Source organism: Linderina pennispora, assembly GCF_002104995.1.
Source record: "Linderina pennispora strain ATCC 12442 chromosome Unknown DL89scaffold_5, whole genome shotgun sequence".
Classification (NCBI taxonomy): domain Eukaryota; kingdom Fungi; phylum Kickxellomycota; class Kickxellomycetes; order Kickxellales; family Kickxellaceae; genus Linderina; species Linderina pennispora.
The window spans coordinates 709,954-726,653 of record NW_024468253.1 but is presented as its reverse complement, the minus strand read 5'-3'; the positions used below and the strand labels follow the sequence as shown (position 1 = coordinate 726,653).

The 16,700-nt window shown below is 57.6% G+C and overlaps 5 protein-coding genes across 5 annotated transcripts; 1 reads left to right on the top strand and 4 right to left on the bottom strand.

The window, feature by feature from the left end:
* Positions 1-1,019: 1,019 nt before the first annotated feature.
* DL89DRAFT_322160 (Zn-dependent exopeptidase) lies at positions 1,020-3,968 on the bottom strand (the record flags this gene model as incomplete). Its single annotated transcript, XM_040891326.1, has 4 exons — positions 3,312-3,968; positions 3,065-3,232; positions 1,969-2,038; positions 1,020-1,827 (listed from the first exon to the last, which is right to left on the bottom strand). The coding sequence occupies exons 1-4, from the start codon at positions 3,904-3,906 to the stop codon at positions 1,020-1,022; spliced, it is 1,641 nt and encodes a 546-aa protein (XP_040744316.1). The 5' UTR covers positions 3,907-3,968.
* Positions 3,969-5,810: 1,842 nt separating this feature from the next.
* DL89DRAFT_278037 (PSS-domain-containing protein) lies at positions 5,811-6,990 on the bottom strand (the record flags this gene model as incomplete). The annotated part of the gene is made up of 2 exons (XM_040889490.1): positions 5,811-6,359; positions 6,400-6,990. The coding sequence occupies 2 exons, from the start codon at positions 6,988-6,990 to the stop codon at positions 5,811-5,813; spliced, it is 1,140 nt and encodes a 379-aa protein (XP_040744315.1).
* Positions 6,991-7,291: 301 nt separating this feature from the next.
* On the bottom strand, positions 7,292-12,473 carry DL89DRAFT_292358 (uncharacterized protein; the record flags this gene model as incomplete). The annotated part of the gene is made up of 6 exons (XM_040890297.1): positions 7,292-7,994; positions 8,026-8,358; positions 8,388-8,461; positions 8,490-8,498; positions 8,539-12,153; positions 12,231-12,473. The coding sequence occupies 6 exons, from the start codon at positions 12,471-12,473 to the stop codon at positions 7,292-7,294; spliced, it is 4,977 nt and encodes a 1,658-aa protein (XP_040744314.1).
* Positions 12,474-12,746: 273 nt separating this feature from the next.
* DL89DRAFT_139429 (RCC1/BLIP-II protein) lies at positions 12,747-14,785 on the top strand. Its single transcript, XM_040883413.1, has one exon. It carries the CDS (start codon positions 13,020-13,022, stop codon positions 14,493-14,495), a length of 1,476 nt encoding a protein of 491 aa, XP_040744313.1. The 5' UTR covers positions 12,747-13,019; the 3' UTR covers positions 14,496-14,785.
* Positions 14,786-14,831: 46 nt separating this feature from the next.
* Positions 14,832-16,323, bottom strand: DL89DRAFT_274674 (pre-mRNA-splicing factor prp46; the record flags this gene model as incomplete). Its single annotated transcript, XM_040889217.1, has 4 exons — positions 14,832-15,144; positions 15,179-15,884; positions 15,907-15,993; positions 16,107-16,323. The coding sequence occupies 4 exons, from the start codon at positions 16,321-16,323 to the stop codon at positions 14,832-14,834; spliced, it is 1,323 nt and encodes a 440-aa protein (XP_040744312.1).
* Between the last annotated feature and the right edge of the window lie 377 nt (positions 16,324-16,700).

Here is a 16,700-nt window from a genome sequence, read left to right as displayed (position 1 = left end):
GGAAGCAATGAACGCAGCGAAAGCAATGATGCTGGGGGAGGAACAAGCAGAATGCCTCGATTGTCTGTGCGCGAAAGTGTCAAAAACGCTGCGAGTGCTTGGTGAAAGGAATCCTCAGTCCATTTCGAGAGCGCGGACATATTGAGCTCATTAATTTCCAATGGCCCAAGCAGCCCGCAATGGACTTATCCTCACGTTTTTCGTTCTTCGCCTCCAAAATCAACCATCCATCTGGAAGTCCAATATCGCGAAACGAGGCTGCACTGTGAGGCGACCTCCAGAAGCTTAATTCGCAGCAAGTAAACAGCCCAAGCTGACAGGCAAGGGAGAGGGGACTATAGAGCGCCTCATCACTGTATTACTCCACATGCCTCGGGGGTGTTGCTCTGGCATTTCAATTCGTGCCTACAGAGGGTGCCCGGTATATTGGAGGGGAGCGAATGGGTACATTTCATTTCGGCCCGTTTAGTGTCCCCCACTAGCTCCATTTGCTAATCGCAGCGCGGGCACATCGCAGTGCAGTTTTCATTTTTGCAGTGCTTGCTCTTTCCAGCCCAGTGAAAAGGGAAAAAAAAAAAAAAAAAAAAGACAGCGCCACCACCTTGCGCAAAATGGCGGTAGTGGCCTGAAGAATGAAGCACTACTACGGGCTGGGCGAGGAACAGCCTTGCACGATGCATCGATTTGCAACACCAGTCTGCTAGACTGGAGTCCGAAAATAAAGCGAACAGTCATGAGTGGCAGCCAGATTCAAACAGGCCCATGGCTGCACAGCATCCGTTTCCATGTCGCTCTGTTGTGTAGGTGTTTTTCCTCCCATACCCCACATCGGCAATTTGGGATCTGAATCCCAATTCAGCCAAGGTCGGCGGTGTGCGGTCCGGGGAGGTGTGCCAAGATTCCCTATTGCGGGTCTGCAGTTCCTTGTGGTTCGCAACAAAAATAGACCAGGACAAATTGATAAACAAGCAGCACAGAATGATCTGTGCCATAAAAACAACAGAAGAAATCTATCGATTCTACGCCGTCCAGAAGGCTCCGGCAAAGGTGGCCACCGGGCTGCCAGTGATGCCCATCAGGCCAAGGCCCGGCTCAACGCCATCCTCGGCGCTGCCCGCAATATCGACATGGATGAACGAAATGGCGTCCTTGCCAGCGCTCAGGCTGTGCTTGTCCAGCCCGGACGCCTTGATGATGAAGGCTGCCGGGTACTGGTGACCGCGGTCGGTCTGGGTGCTGGGGTTGCAGTTGCTCTGGTACACGTCCTCGCGGTCAGTCTTGGACGCAATGAACTGGTGATCGTCGCGGCGCATAACGCTGTTCTCAAACGGATCACCATATGCCAGGCCGGCAACTAGCAGCCGGTGATCCCACTTCTCCTTGCGCGCTGGTCCGTTCGCTACTGCAGCTCCATACCAGCCATACGCCCGGATGACATGGCCCGTCAGCGTCGCCGCCGTGTAGATGGCCGAGGGTGTGTAGTCGCCGGCTGCGCGCGCTGCAAGGATCTTCTCGCGGCACTCGCACACGGCATCCGTCATCACCAGGCGGCCCTCAGCATCGGTGTCACCAATCAGTACACGCACACCAGCGCGCGACACAACCACCTCGTCCGGCAGCAGCGCGTTGGGTCCAATCGAGTTGCGCTCGAATGCCAAGATGCACGTAATATCGACACTCGGTTCCTCCACCAGGCCTGTGGCCAGAACGAATCCTGCAAGACCGCAGGCACCGAGCTTGTCGCGTGACATGCCCCGCATCGCAGCCCCAATCTTGAGCGAGATGCCTCCCGTATCGTACGTGACACCCTTACCCACAAGGTACAGGCTATACACACAAACACAAAGCAAAATCAGCAAGCAGCGTTGTTGATAGATGGCTGGTGGATCAGCGAGGCATAAATGCCCGTTGTCTCTGAGACGTATTGCGTAAATCATATTGCACATCCTCGAGCACAGGCATACTTACTGCTCCTTGACCTTGGTCGGATCAGGCGACTTGTACGCAAGCTTGACGATGCACGGCCATGTCTTCTTCTCTACCAACATGAAACATCGGATGTGAGGAGGCGGTTTTAGCAAGGGTGAACCCGGGTGTCAACAGCGAAATAAAAAATGATCAGCACTACTTGAACGACAATGCTGGGGGAAGATGGCAGTGCACAGGGGGTAAATAGTGATTAGCACCCATTTAACAAGACCTGCTCCTCCGATGTTTTCTTCCACGATGCGCATGCAACAGGTTGCAGGACCCATGTATGGTATTCGGGCACGGTGGCAGGCAAGGGGGCACTGTCGTTGCCTAAAAGGGGGCATATGTGCATTGTGCATACAGCCCATATGGTAGCACTGGCTAGATCGTCGCCAGTCGACTGAAAGGTACACGCAGAAATCAAGTAGGACGATCAGTGCAGCCGGAGGAGCAGAAAGCCCAAGGATGGCGCTGCCGATACATGCTGAAAAGGGGGCGAGGAGCTTTCTCCTACCGGAAGCATTTGGGAATCCTCAATTTGGACAGACGATGTGCCACGGTGCGCCTAGCGGTGCTAGCGTCGTCCGAAAGTGTGATAATCAGTGGGAAAGGAGCCAATGCAGCTCGCTGCAAGCCGGGAATCAGCCTGAAATTTCCCACCAGAGCCAGCCGCCCTCAGCCCCACCCCTCACCCGGAGCACTCCGCATTTGGCTTGAGTAAACACAGGAGGCGCCAGGCGGATACAGCAAAGCGACAAGCCCAAGGAGCCCTAGAGGCATACAGCCGCTTAGCCACCATAGGCAAAATAAGGACGGCGAGAGCGCTGGCTCATCCGCGCAAACAATAAATCCAGGGGGAACTAGAGGGAATGGGCAAGCAAAAGCCCATGCGCGATAAACATCAACAAAGGTGCAATAGAAAGAACAATGCGCATACAAGATGCCATGCTTTCTGCTTAGCGCACGCTTGAAGTAAAAACGAGCCGGCCGGGTATATGTACGGTGTGCACAGGGAAAACTCGGATACGCTTCCCACTGCTGTGCTGAGGGAAAACAGGTTTTCAGGGGGCAGAGTTTGTCAGCGGCAACTTACCAGCAAGCGATGCGCGCGACGAGTGGTACAGCAGCGGGTACTCGTTCTTCAGGACCTCGAGGTCCTTGATCTCCTCGTACTCGATGCCCTTGACGCCCTTGACAGTCTGCTCGATGTACTCGGCGCACTTGTACGGGGTCATCCGCTCCGGGTCGCCGTAGCCCACATCTACAATCCACATTGATGCTAACAGTCAGCAAGCCGTCCATCTGAGCACTGCTGCCCCTGCGCTTGCCGCTTGACTTACCCTTGGCCAGGCGCCGCCCAGCCTCAATTGCACGAACCCGGGTGATCACGTGCTTCAGACAATCCTGGGCAATCACGCCCGGAACAACCAGATCGATCGAATCAAGGTTCTCCAGCTCGCCCTTGCGGCTCGACTCGCGGAACTCGCGGACAACCAGAGTGACGTAAGATGCCTCGAGCGCCCCCAACAGTGCAACTTCGATCCAGCGCGAGTAGTCGGCATCCAGTGGTGCCTCGGCGGGACTAGGCGGTGCCTGCGCCAGGACCAAAGCCGGGCGCTTGGCGCCAGCCTCAATGGCACGCGCGATACCGGCCTTGGCCGCTTCGCCGATCTTGCGCACGTCGTCGGTGTCGTCATTCAGGCTGCCGGTAGGCGACAGCACCAGGCGGTTGCCGCCCACAGCGCCGCTGGGCACCAATGCCACGGTCTGTCCAAAATCCTTGTCGATGCTGCGATACGGCTCAATCGCCGATGCCCACGAGGACTGCAGGCTGCTGAGCGAGTCCAGATCGGTGTACACGGCAACGAGGGCGTCGTGCTCGATTGCCGACAGCGCAGAAAGCTCGGTGTGAGCAGTAATCTTGGGGAGAGCCATTTCGATAGAGTATCTCCTGGGTGGAATAATATAGAAAATAGTCGGGGTTCAGGAGAAAGGAGGGAGGAAGGGGGATGGTGGGTATCGGCGCAATCATATGCAAGGGAGGGGATTTGGGATTGGGGGCGAAGCTGCGGCCGAACATTGCCAACCTTGTGGATTAAAGCAACCGGTTCGAGATCGCCTAACACGGGCCACAGTAGTCTTTGCGTGGGAAAAGCCGACCAAGAAATAGGCAACCCCAATTTCTATCAACTCCGCCGGGCTTGGATGGCCGCGCACATCCGCTAGAAAAGGAAAAAATGGCGAAGACGGGGGTTTTGCAGCGAACCCGCCGCCAGAGAAGTAGCCGTTGTCTGGCAGCCCACTACCCAGTCCAGGCTGGTCAACCCCCAGTAAAATACAGAGATGCGGACCCGTATAATGTCGCAGAGCGATATAGCCAGAGCTGCCCAATAGCTATATCCCGGTGATGATATCCAGCTCGTGCAGCTACATGGTCAACAAGGCACCTCTTCACCGAGAGAGCATATCGAAATGGCTGCAGAGTTTAGAGCGATGTCTACAAGTATATCCTCCGCACCATGCAGCCTCGTGCCGAGGTTTCTTTTTCACTTTTGACGAGCATCTTGATTGCATGTACGAGGTATAGCGGCGATCAGGAACATTGACCACATAAAACTGGCAGGACTTGGCTCAAGCCTCGTGTGGCGTCAGTTCGTGCCTCGGGTCGGTTTAATCGTCCTCATTGCCACCTGTGAATCAGTGTCATTGTCTTTGCTGGCTATTCCGACGTTTCAAGTTTTATGACATATTATTTTCTTTGGAGACTACCAGCTCCTAATATTTTCATACTCTCTAGGTTCGTTTTTGGGCTGACCAAGGCTGTTTTGCAAGCCACTGCGCGCAGCTAGGTGTGGATATAAGAAGTCAGTCGTAGCTCATGCGAAAAGCAGAGGTTCGCCATTTGCGTGATTTCGCATAATATTGCCATTGATTAATTTCTTGACTACAAGCACACCTCTGGTGCTTGGGCACCAGCCGGCTCTGGACTGTGCGACATGCCTTCATCTTCCACTGGTGACGATGACGGTCAATACAGCAGTACTTGAACCAGTGCTGCTGGCCGGCGACCAGGCTCCTAACACGCAGCCTGCTAGCCCCCTAGCATCAGTAGAAAGCCCTGATGAGGGTAGCCACTTTTAGCAGCCTCTCGAGTCATCCAATACCTTTTGTTTCTTCAGTTTGAAATAAAATGTTTACATATATCAACAACCGAGGGGGTGAAGCAGTGGTTTGAAATTTTGGTTTGATGGGAATTTTTACGTGTAGCGACAGGAGAAAACTACAGTCATATACCGTTGTGCGCTCAAAGGTTAAAGTCCGTGCTGCTATTGTTTGTAGCTAGACTAGGGACTCAGTTGCTGCATGGCTGATCCCAAGTATCGCTGTTGCCGATGCCGTTGGTGTCGGCGCCCAGGTCTGGCGAAAAGCAGCAGGATAAGGTTCGAGAGGCAGCTTTTTGCTGCCATTTATCACCAGATGCTGCAAGTCCTCATCAGGGCTTCTGTCTTGTGTCAAGGTGCTGGCAGGCTGGGTATTGGGAGTCTAAGTAGCAGCTTGCTGGCCCATTAGTTTATCCAGACATTCACCCCGACTCAGCTCCTCAATCACTTGAAGCTAAAGCTCGCCATGCTTCTGAGGGATCGTGAGCTAGCGAGCTGTATATAAGCAGCACCAGCGAGCCATTGATTTTTGCCATATTGCTGGAATGCTTGTTGCCAGACATATATAGTGGGCATACTCGATTGCATAACCTCAAAGGCCGAGCCACCTCAGCATCCAAAAGCGCATATAGTAAAAAAATAACGAAATCCGCATATATTACGAAATGGAAAAGGCGATTACTCTGTCTTTGCATGGCTCTTGCTGGCAAGTCTGGGCTTCAATGCAAAGCGCCAGACGGAGAAGCCGACCAAAACAGCAGCGACACATGCCCAAAACACGATCACATAGGTGGGGAAGGGCTCGGTGAACTCGCCGCGGCCAAACTTCACAATAATCAGCAGCTCAGACAAAAGGGTGACAATCAGCATCCAGCAATGCGCGCCCATGCGCTTGCACCGCGGGTTCGAGTAGTACTCGTAGTACTCGCGGGCACCGGGCAGGGCAAACAGAAACAGTAGCGCCAGGCGCGCAATCACCAGCGGGTGCTCCGGCGGCACCCACAGAAGCGACTTGAGATAGAACACATTCAGCTCCGCCAGCATTATCAACACCGCAAACATCACGATTCCCGCAAAGTTCTTGAACCGCTCGGTCGGCGCCCACTCGTACGTGGTCCAGCTGTGTGGCGTGAACTGCAGGCCGGCCCGGCTCAGCTTGCCCGTCAAAGACGGGATCTCACGGATGCCGTGCCAAGTGTACGTCTTCATCTTGAAGTACTCGCACCACTTGATCCCCACGTAGATGCCCAGCCAGTTGCATGTGAACACGTCCGAGGATCCAGTGGTCCCACCAGCACTCGTTGAAGTTCGGCAGCTGGTGCGCCAGCGAGTACTCCAGAAGCTCAAAGGTCACCGACAGAATCCAGCACATAGTCTGGTTCCGGATAATCAAGGTCTTGCCGAACCACCCCAGCGAATGCGCCAGCACAAATATATCTATGCCCGAGCGCACATTCTCCACGGTCAGCGCGCACTGGTCGCCGTAGGACCGCTCCGGCAGCTCCTGGCCGAGATCCGAATCAAAAAAGGCCATAAAGGACCGGCCCGTGTGCTTGCTCTGGAACAGCAAAAACACTAGGCACATCTCGTACAGAACATTCGCTGCCAGAACCACACGCCAGAAGGCCGGGTGCGGGCGGATAAAGGGACCGTCCCGGAACAGAACCATGCCGATGATCGCAAAGGCTGAGCAGATGGCGGCCAGACCAAACTTTGTGTTCAGGATGTCGTCCGAGGGATCAATGTACAGGGCCACATACAGGAAGCCGGCCAGGAGCACCACCAGGCATGTTAAGGTGCGTGGGTGGTAGAAAAACTCCAGCGTCGGATCAATGGACTCGTGGAAGACCGGCGACATATTGTGGCGGGCTTGGGCGGCGAGCTTGGGCGAGGAGGGCTCGACCAGCAGCTCGCGCTTTGTGTACTCGTCGTCCATTTTGTGAATATGAAATTCAAAATAGAAGGGGAAATTTTGGAGATAAAAAATGGATATCTCGGGCAAGACAAAAGAAAGGGAGAGTTTGTTGATAAAAAAAGTTTTGAATGGAGAGTCACTGCCCAGTGGAATGACCACTAACTGGCCGCTGATCCAAGCCTTAACTTCCAGCACATTGGGGGCAGGCTCCCAAATCGGGGGCCAGCTATAAGCTAGTGATGTTCTACGTAAAGGCAAAGCACTGCTCGACGCTGACGATGTCTCTGAGGACGCGGTCAGCGGTGGTTCCGACACGCTGGGCGGTCTCGCGCTGCCTGAGCACCGACCCATGGGCAAACATGGGCACCAGCAGATTGGCATCGAGCACCGTGCGTCTGGGCGAGTGGTACTGGCGCAGATGCAGCGGGACGGCCCGGTACTCGCGCGGATTGAGGCCCGCCAGCGGCACAACGCCGTGGACCAGCTGCGTGTTCATGCGGTGCATGCGCTTGAATGTGCGCTCGTCCAGCATTGACACAGCCATGACGGAGCCGGCAGCCGTGGCCACCAGACACACCTGCTGGGCATCAGCAGAGCGGCCGACCAGGCGCTTGATGGCCGAGACGCGCGAGTGCAGGTTGAATTCGCCACGACGCAGTAGCTTCTGGCCCTTGAACGAGTGGACGTCGTGCGGGGCGTAGAGGAAAAAGTGCAGTTGGCCGTAGGCATCAGCAGCCAGAAGCTGCATCTGGTGGCCACGCACCAAAAAGTCAGCGGCCTCAACCGGCAGCTTGTTGCTGAAGTCGCGGCCCAGGACCTGGACCTTGGTGGGGCCCTCCTCCTGGAAGCCGGCGAACCACAGGCTGTTGATCATGTCAGCAATCAGCAGGAAGCCCTTCATGCCAACCAGCGACCGCACCCACGTCTGGCAGTCCAGGAAGGCCACGCTCAGCAGAATTCTCGTTGTCCTCAAACGACCGCACATACATCTTGGAGCCGACAGCCACAGCCAGATGGCCTCGCAGCTCGCCCAGCGCAGTGATGGCACCACGTACCTCGTCCTGGCAGACCAGCTTGAGCTTGCGGCTGGTCTGTGGGCGGCCAGGCAGCGGAACGACCTCGATGATATCGAAGATGTAGACCTTGCCGCGCGAGCTGACGTCCTCGCCCAGCACAAAGGCAGTGGCCACACACAGGAAGGCACGGCGACCACCGGCAGTTTGGCGTGACTCGAGCTCCAGCGTCTTCATGCAGGTGATGTGCTCGTTGTCCTCGAAGGCATGTGTATCGACCGTCTCCCACGTCACCGGACTCAGCAGATCGACGCTGCACCGGGCCACCAGCGGCGCGGCGGACCGTGGTGCGGAATTTCCGGACGCTTGTGTTCGGGGATCAGCGCCTGCTGCGGGTCCAGCTGGTCAGCAGTGATGCCAGGCCAGCACTGCCTGGCGCTCAGGGGTCGCCGGCGGCCGCCTGCAGCTGCATCTCGACGAGCCGTGCGGCCAGCTCGGGGTCCGGCTCCTTAATGTAGAACGGCGTGACGTCAGCAGCGGCCACGGCATAGCTGCCAGACGGAGCGTGGAAGGCCACGCCACCCAGAGTGCTGATGCCGGAGTGCGCGGTGCCCACAGGGATGGTGCGCACGGGCCACGCCGAGTCGTACTCGATGCCACCGCGCGCCGCCTGCGCTGACACTGCCAGTGCACAGACCACCAGCGTGCCAGCTTGCGTCAGCGCAATGAAGCCGTGCGGACACTGCGAGCTGTGGAACCGCGCCACGCTCACCACCGGCTGGTGCGGCGCCAGCAGCCCGGCGGCCACCGCGTCGAAATCGGCGGCAGTACCGGCGGAGCGTGGCAGCAGCGTCTGCGGTAGCCGCACCGGCAGCCGCACCGGGTGGACACGCGCGTGCTGCTTGCGGCCCACTAGCACCAGCATCGGCCGCGCACCGGCGACGAACACGGCAGCGGATCCGCCAATATTTTCCAGCACTGCCAGCTTGGGCGCAGACACCAGCGGCGTGCTGGGGTCGTAGTCGATGTCGAACTCGTCCGACAGGTCCGGCTCGTCCTCGCCCATATCCATGTCCAGTTCGGCCTCAACCACCAGGTGCTCGTCATCGTTGTCGTCGTCCGACTCGCCCCAGTCGGCTACTGTGTCGTTCTCCTCGCGGCGCTGGCGCTCCCGTGCACGCTCCCGTGCTAGCCGCTCGGCCAGCGCCAGGCGCTCCAGCCGCACTTTCTCTCGCTTGCTCCAGGCGTCGAACGCACGTGCCTGGCGCCGCTGGGCCTTCCGCACCTCAGCCTCGTAGTCGGGTTCATATGCCAGCACGCTGTGTGGCACCCGCACAAATCGCAACGCCAGCTGGTCGTCTGTCACCTGCTGCGCTTGGTCCAGCGCGTCGCGTGCACAGTGTTCGAATGCGCGGTACACTGCGACCTCACCGGCAGTGGTCACAGCCACCAGGTGCGTGTTGCGCAGGTCGCGGCCGCCCAACTGCACCACTCCCAGCTGGTCCAGCCGCCGCGTCGCCTGCTGGAAACCCGCTGCATCGTCCGGCTCGCCCGAGCCGCCCGTCACCGGAGCCAGCACCTCGGCCATGTAGTCAAACCGCGGCGTGCGCCACACCTCGTCGAGTTGCGGCAGTCGCAGCAAACTCAGGTCGCCGCCTTGCCACACAACCGCCAGGTACATGCGGCTCTCGGCGCCCGAGCGCTCCACCTCCTGCCGCCCTGCCCCCGCTATCTCCCCGCCATCTGCCGGCTCGCCTGTCGATGCTGCGTCGCTGTCGTTGCTCTCCTCGTCTTCATACAGGTCGTCGTAGCTGGCGCCCGCCCCGCGCTGCCGTTTCCGCGCGCCGTCCTGCCTGCGCTTGCCACCTGCTCGCCGCTTGCCCTCCGCCGTGCGGTCCGTGTACAGATAGTCCAGCTCGGCGTCGTCGCCCGACTTGGTGCGACTTGACTCGTCAAGCAGCTCGGCATACTGCTCCGGATTGCGCTCGATCCACTCCTTGGTCGACGTCAGCACCCCAAACGTGTCCTCAAAGAACGCGGTGGCCACAACCTCCTCGATGCCGCTGAGCGTAGCTGGCAATGCCGCCGGCGCTAGCTTGCGCGTGCTGGTGTTGGCCTCGAACAGCTGGAACCGCCCGTCGCTGGTCTTCAGCAGCACATACGGATCGCTGATCTGCGCACTGGTCACTGTGACACCCACATCGAGCTTGATCGTCTGCGTCTCGCGGCCCTGCGCATTGACCACACGCACGCTATCCGCCAGCACCTGCACCACGCGCGTGTGCCCCAGGATCTCCTGGACGTCCACCGTCGCCGCTGTGGTGCAGAACCCCGAGCGCTCCAGCTCGCTCAGCTCGTCGCCTGCCCGGAACACCGCCGACGAGCTGTCGCGTGAGAGAACCATGAACGTATCCGCCACGTCCTCCAGCGACTCGTCGTCGGCCGCCTGCATGACTCCGCCAATGTTGTACTCTTTGCGGCACCGCACCGTCCACACCCGCCGTACTGGCGCCCCAGGCAAATCAAACGATGCCACCACATCCGGCCGTACATGCCGCTGCTGCACCCGCAGGCTGCCACGCCATTCGCTGCCTGCACATGTCACCAGCTCCAGGCCCTCGTCGCCAGTGCTGCGCGAGGTTGCCAGCGCCGACGCTCCCACGTCCATCCCAACGATCGGCCCTGTGCCCAGGATCTCGTCGTGGACTGTGAACTTGAACCGCCGGTGCCAGCCTTCCAGCGCGTCCTGCCCGTCGCCTGCCCGCCCATTGCCGTCGCTGTTGCCGCCATCTGCACCTGCTGATGCGCTCAGCGTGTGTTGCGCGCCCATGCCCTGGTCGCCATAGAGCATTGCGTCAATGTCGTCAACTTCATTCTTGCTGGCACTCTTGGCCGCTGCCGTCGCACCGCTGCTGCCCGCTGCTGCCTCGCTTATCTCAAGCAGCACCGAGCGCCCGTCACGCCCGCCTACAAACACAAGCTGCGCGTCGTCTTCGGCAGTATCATCACTGCCCATGTGGAACTCCGTCACGCTGGACGGCAGCACATTGAAGATGTCCCAGCTGTGCTCCTGCGGTCGCTGCTCATCCTTGCGGAAGTCAATACCTGCGATCTGCTTGACTACCATCCGCTCCACGCGCCGCCCGTCGCCTACCAGCCGCACCAGGAACACTTGCCCCATATGCGTCCACAGCGCCAGCGTGTCTGCCCGCACAAACGCCAGTCCGCACCGGCTTGGATCCAGCACCATCTCCAGCTCCATGTTCGTGCGGTCGATAAAGTCCCGCATCTGCACCCCAATGCCATAGCACGCCAGCTTGCTCAGCACCGAAATGCACGTCAGCGTACCGTTGCTGATATGTGAGATCGAGCACGCCGCCATCACCACCACTCCACCGATCGGCTGCGGCACCGGCACTATCGTGTGGCTATCGTACGGCAGTCCATTGGCTGTCTGGATCACCGACATCACCCGTCGTCCCAAATCTAGCGACACCATCGAGACCACACACGTGTCGCGTCGCTTCTCCGCCATCCCCGCCCACATCACCTGCCGCTCGTGCAGAACCGCAAGCGTCGGCTCCAGGTACCCGTTCAGAAACACAAAGTCCCTCACATTGTGGATTTCAATGTCCGCCGCTCGCAGGTTGATCACGTAGCTGTCCATGTATGGCTTTGTCCCGTTACGCGACGGCTCGTCTGGTGCGATCAGCGGCAGAACCGCCACCTGGTCCTCGTAGATCCGCAGGAGCGCGCACCGCCCAGCCGGATCCACCCGCAGGTCGCACGTCTGGTGGTCGTTGAACGACTTGGGCTTCAGCGTCTCGTGCTCGTAGTAGTGAATCGACTCCGTTACCAGCGTCTGCGTGCTCGCCTCAAATGATACCAGCGACATCTTTGCCTCTGAAAACGACAGCAAAAGGCTGTCGATGCCGCGCCGCCCGCGCGTCCCGCACCGAACTGCTTTCATGTCCTTGATTGCCCCGTTCAGGCTCCACTGCCCGACCAGATGCAGCTGCGGCACTTTGCTGTCACCCGGATCGCCGCCCCTGCCCCCGCGTCGCGCGCCGCCTGTGATCATCGGGAAGTCAAACTACAACCCTCCTCCAAACTGTTAGGTGCCGTCCAAAACCCCCCTCACCTTCAACATCTCTGTATGCTAGTGCTTACCTCCTCTGCTTTCGCGCTCCGGTGCATGTATTCGTCGCTGGGAACGTCTCGGCTGCTTTCATCATTGCTGCCATACTGTCCCTGCCGCCGCTTGACGAATTCTACCTCGTAGAGCTCCAGCACATTGCCGCGTGCCAAGACCAACTCCGTCTTGCCCGCCCCCGTGAAACTCAGGCTGACCGACCGGTCCACTGAGCTCGCCGGCAGTATTTCCCGACAGTATGTGAACATTGGCTCTGACATTTGGACAGAAAACTACTTCGATTGGTGTAATTAAAAGGGGGAGGTTTGAATGCAAGAAAGAGGTTCAAAGTTTGGGCTTTTGCCATTGCCTGGTTGCTTTTTGTCTGGCCAAAAAAAATAGATCACTGAATTTTTTGTCCCAGCCTTGAGAGGTGTTATGGGAAGGGGTTTCTTCACCTGTGATCCTTGTTGATAGTAAGCCGATTAGATAAAAAAAACCACCTTGCTTCTCTTCCCACCATCCAGCTTCGTTGCCACCCCTTACGTTTCCTCCATGAATTCGCTCACATTCCGGTACAGCGCGCGCCTGCTGCGTCCGGCAGTAGTCCGGACCCAGACGCTCTACCCTCGCATGCTGCACTCATCAAACCGCCGCCAGTCGGACCCCAAAAATACCGCTCCCGATCTCGAGTCCATGCGCGGCGAAGCCGAGGGCGTTGCTCCCGAAGTCTCCACATACGCAATCGGTGCCACCGTGTTCTTCATCGGCGGCCTCTCCTACTATCTCTACAGCGAATACCACCATGCTATCTCCCGCTACCTGCCATGGTCCGCGCACCCGCCGCTGAGAGCGAGCCGACTGCTGAGAGCAAAGAGGCAAAGCGCATGAGCCGCTTGCGCAACAGGCTTGTTCCCAAGTCAACCATGTCGGCGATGGAGCAGGTGAACTGGGCGTGGACCCACCCGGGCTTGTACGCCACGGGATCCAACATGCATGGTCTGGTGGATCCGCTGCATCCTGGATCGGGCGTCGGCCTGAGGACCGCGGTTCCCGGACTCGATGGAAAGCTGATTAAAGATGCAGTCTTCTCGGAGACCCACGCGGCAGCCGTGGACTCGCAGGGCAGCCTCTACCAGTGGGGCACGGGCTTTACCGGCAGTATGGCGCCGCACCAGCCACTTCTAACCCGCACCGACGCCAAGATCACCGCCCTGGCAGCCACCACCGACTACATTGTCACGCTCGATAAGGACAGCCGCGTGAAGGTCCTGCGCGGCACGCATTCCAGCGAAGTCACCGAGAAGGCACTAGAGTTTGAGCCCAAGCTTGGCTGGCGCGAGAATGTCACCAGCATATCTGCTGGCGCCAACCACCTGGTTGTAGCTACGAGCTACGGCAACGTCTACACCTGTGCGCTAACCACTCAGGGCAATGACCGGTCGCAACTGGGCCACACTGCCGCGCCCCAGCCATTCACGCTACGCAGGCTCGACAGCGACAGGAAATTCGCCTCAGTTGCATGTGGCGCCCACCACACTCTGCTGCTTACAGACGATGGTGAGGTATTTGGTTGCGGCGCCAATGATTTCGGCCAGCTGGCTATGGGCGACTTTGCCAAAGGCACCACGACCGTTACCAAGCCGACGCCGCTCGCCAGCCTGTGGGCAAGCGGCCGCTTCGATGCAACAATGGCTCGCGCCGAGAAAATCGCGGCTGGCGCACATGCCTCGTATGTTGTGACTCGTTCCAACGACGCCGTGCAGCTCCTGGCTTGCGGCAACGGCATCAATGGGCAGCTCGGCAACGGCACATTGCCGCATATGCAGGGCCGGTTCACTAAAATCCAGGCGCTCTCCGACCACCAGGAATTCGACAGTATCACGCAGACCCGCAGACCCATCGCCATTCGCACACTGTCGGCTGCCAATGACCACGTCGTGGCTGTGCGCGACAACCAGACGAATGTCGCTGAGGACAAGTCGGGCAGCTCGGTCAGCAAGACGCCGGTATTTGGATATGATGTGATGGCATGGGGCGGAAACGCCAATGGCGAGTGCATTCCGGGGCGCAAGCATAGGTTTGCCGAGCCCGTCCATCTGCCACCTTTGTTTGCAACAAAGGTTGATGGCAAGACAGAGTCGAACAATGCCGTTCGCTTGCAGGCCGCGCCTCGCCAGTGGGTTTCTGCAAACAGCTTTGCTAATGTCCAGCAGGGCTCGGTGTCGGGAAAGCTCCTTGTCGAGCAAGCGTTTGTTGCTGGCCACGATGTCACTGCTGCTTTCCTGAAACCGGCAAACTAAATTGTGCTTTAATTGCTGAACGCTCGATGTCACTTCACATATCAACATAGAAAAGTGCCAGCCTAAGCCGGGATACTGGCAGTATATACAGCAATCCGGCTCGCAGGGCTCTACTTTTAAGCAAGCTGGTGGTTGGACCCTGTCACCGCTGAGCATGATACCCTAGTGATATGGAATCCAAATGTTAATAAATGAGACGAGTTCAATCTTGCACAGAATGCGACTGTTTTCAAGATACAAAACGACAGCAAATCTGGCTATGGCATTGCAGTGGACATTGGCAGTTATTGACTGTATCAAGCAGGCACATCATTCTGGTGTAAGAAGAAGCTGCAGCTAGTACCGACGACGCGTCAACGATGGCTTGAAATCAACTGGGTGCGACTCCTCCGTAGCCTCGTCGTCCTCTTTCCAGATCTTAATGGTCTTATCTGCCTCTCCAGTAATAAGCCGGAACCCAGTGCGATCAAATGTTGAGCAAAAGATTCCTGCCTCGCTGTCAAGCGACCCGGGTTGGGCTACGGTCTCTGTTTCCTGGAAGCAATATGCAGACTTCCAGTCCCAGAAGCGCATCGATCCATTATCGGCTCCCGAGAACACTACCCCGTCGTGGTTGACCGACAGAGTGTTGACGATCGAGTTTGTGCCCCTCAAAGTTTTGCACGAAATCGCCCCTAGGACACCGCCACTGCTTGATATTATCTGAGCTGCCGCTCAGGAACCCAAACTCAGTTGGGTGCAGGGCCAGGGCACGCACAGACTTCTTGTGGTGCGTCAGCGTAGCCATCGACTTTCCCGCCGCTAGGTCCCACAGCTTCACAGTTGAGTCCATCGATCCCGAGATAATCTGCGGATCCGCCTCTTGACACTGCAATGCCGAGACGGTCGAGGTGTGGCCCGACAAGAGGTGCACTTGCCGGCGCGTGCGCATGTCCCACACCCGAGCCACCGAGTCACGTCCGCCGGTAACCAAAAGGTCCAGTGTTGGGTGCAGGGCCATGGAATATATGCCAGACAGATGTCCGTTGTACTGGCGCACAACCTTGTTCGTCTCAAGGTCCCAGCATTTGACTTGCTTGTCCTCGCCACATGAGAACAAGTAAGGGTGCCGGGCCGACACAACCAGTCCACGCACTGGTGAGATATGCCCAGTCAGTGTCAACTTCAGTGTACCGGATGCTAGGTCCCAAATCTTGATAGTACGGTCAACGGATCCCGACGCAAACCATTTGTTTCCGGGCTCAACCGCCAGAGCACGCACCCAGCCAATGTGTCCACTAATCACGCGCATGAGCTTCCACGGTGCATGCCATGTAGGGCGCACAGGCTCATAGGCGCGCTTGCGGACAATCTGCTGGCCTGGTGGTGGCGGCAAGCTGTCGACTTGCGCTTTGGCAGCCGCTGCCAGTACCAAGTCGCGCGTCGGTTTCTTCGGCTTCTTTGATTTTGACTTTAAATGCCTCCCAGATAGCCCATCCAGTACCTTTTGCACATCGTCCTCAACGTCCGTAGTAAGCGATCCAAGCAAGCGCTGTTCGCCAGCAGCTGTAAGGAGCTTCTGTCCTGGCCTGCTATTAGCTAGTGGCAAGCCTCCACTTGGCTGTTCTGAACCTTCCAACGTGCTTTGCTGCTGCTGCTGCTGCTGCTCCTGGGTAAGCATGCCGTGTGGAAGTTCGCGCGATGCAAGGTACTCGGCCCTATACCGGGTCGAGACACCAATCTTTTGTGCCTGCGCTGTACCCTCGGCCTTACTGTTGGTGGATCCGTTGAATAGCGCGTGCGTTGATTTAACAGTTTGCTGCGTGAGCAAATCCAGCACGGAATCCATATTGTCAGCGGCACTTGCCATTGGTGTTGAAAAAAGAATAGAAAATACTGAGGTGATGGAGTGGTTAGCTGGTGAATCCAATGTTTTCGGACTCGGCAGCATCAATATCTTATTTTTTGTACATACGTGCATTCCTGTGAATTTATGGTTGCACGTGATTTATATTAATGAGATCTGAATCGCTGAGCAGACCATGCTTGAAACAGTGCTCCCATTATTTTCTGGACCTCTTAGAGCACAGCCATCTCCCTCAGCGCCTATATGCTGGCCGTAAAATGTTTTTTAATTAATGGGCTATATGTCCGCATATAGTTGTCACCAGCGGTCAATGTAATACCCAAGTATTTCAAAGCTCTTGTCCACTGATGATGGCGCAC

Bases quoted from the DNA above. Each gene is read 5' to 3' on its own strand.
- DL89DRAFT_139429 (XM_040883413.1), top strand. From the start codon at position 13,020: ATGGTCCGCGCACCCGCCGCTGAGAGCGAGCCGACTGCTGAGAGCAAA.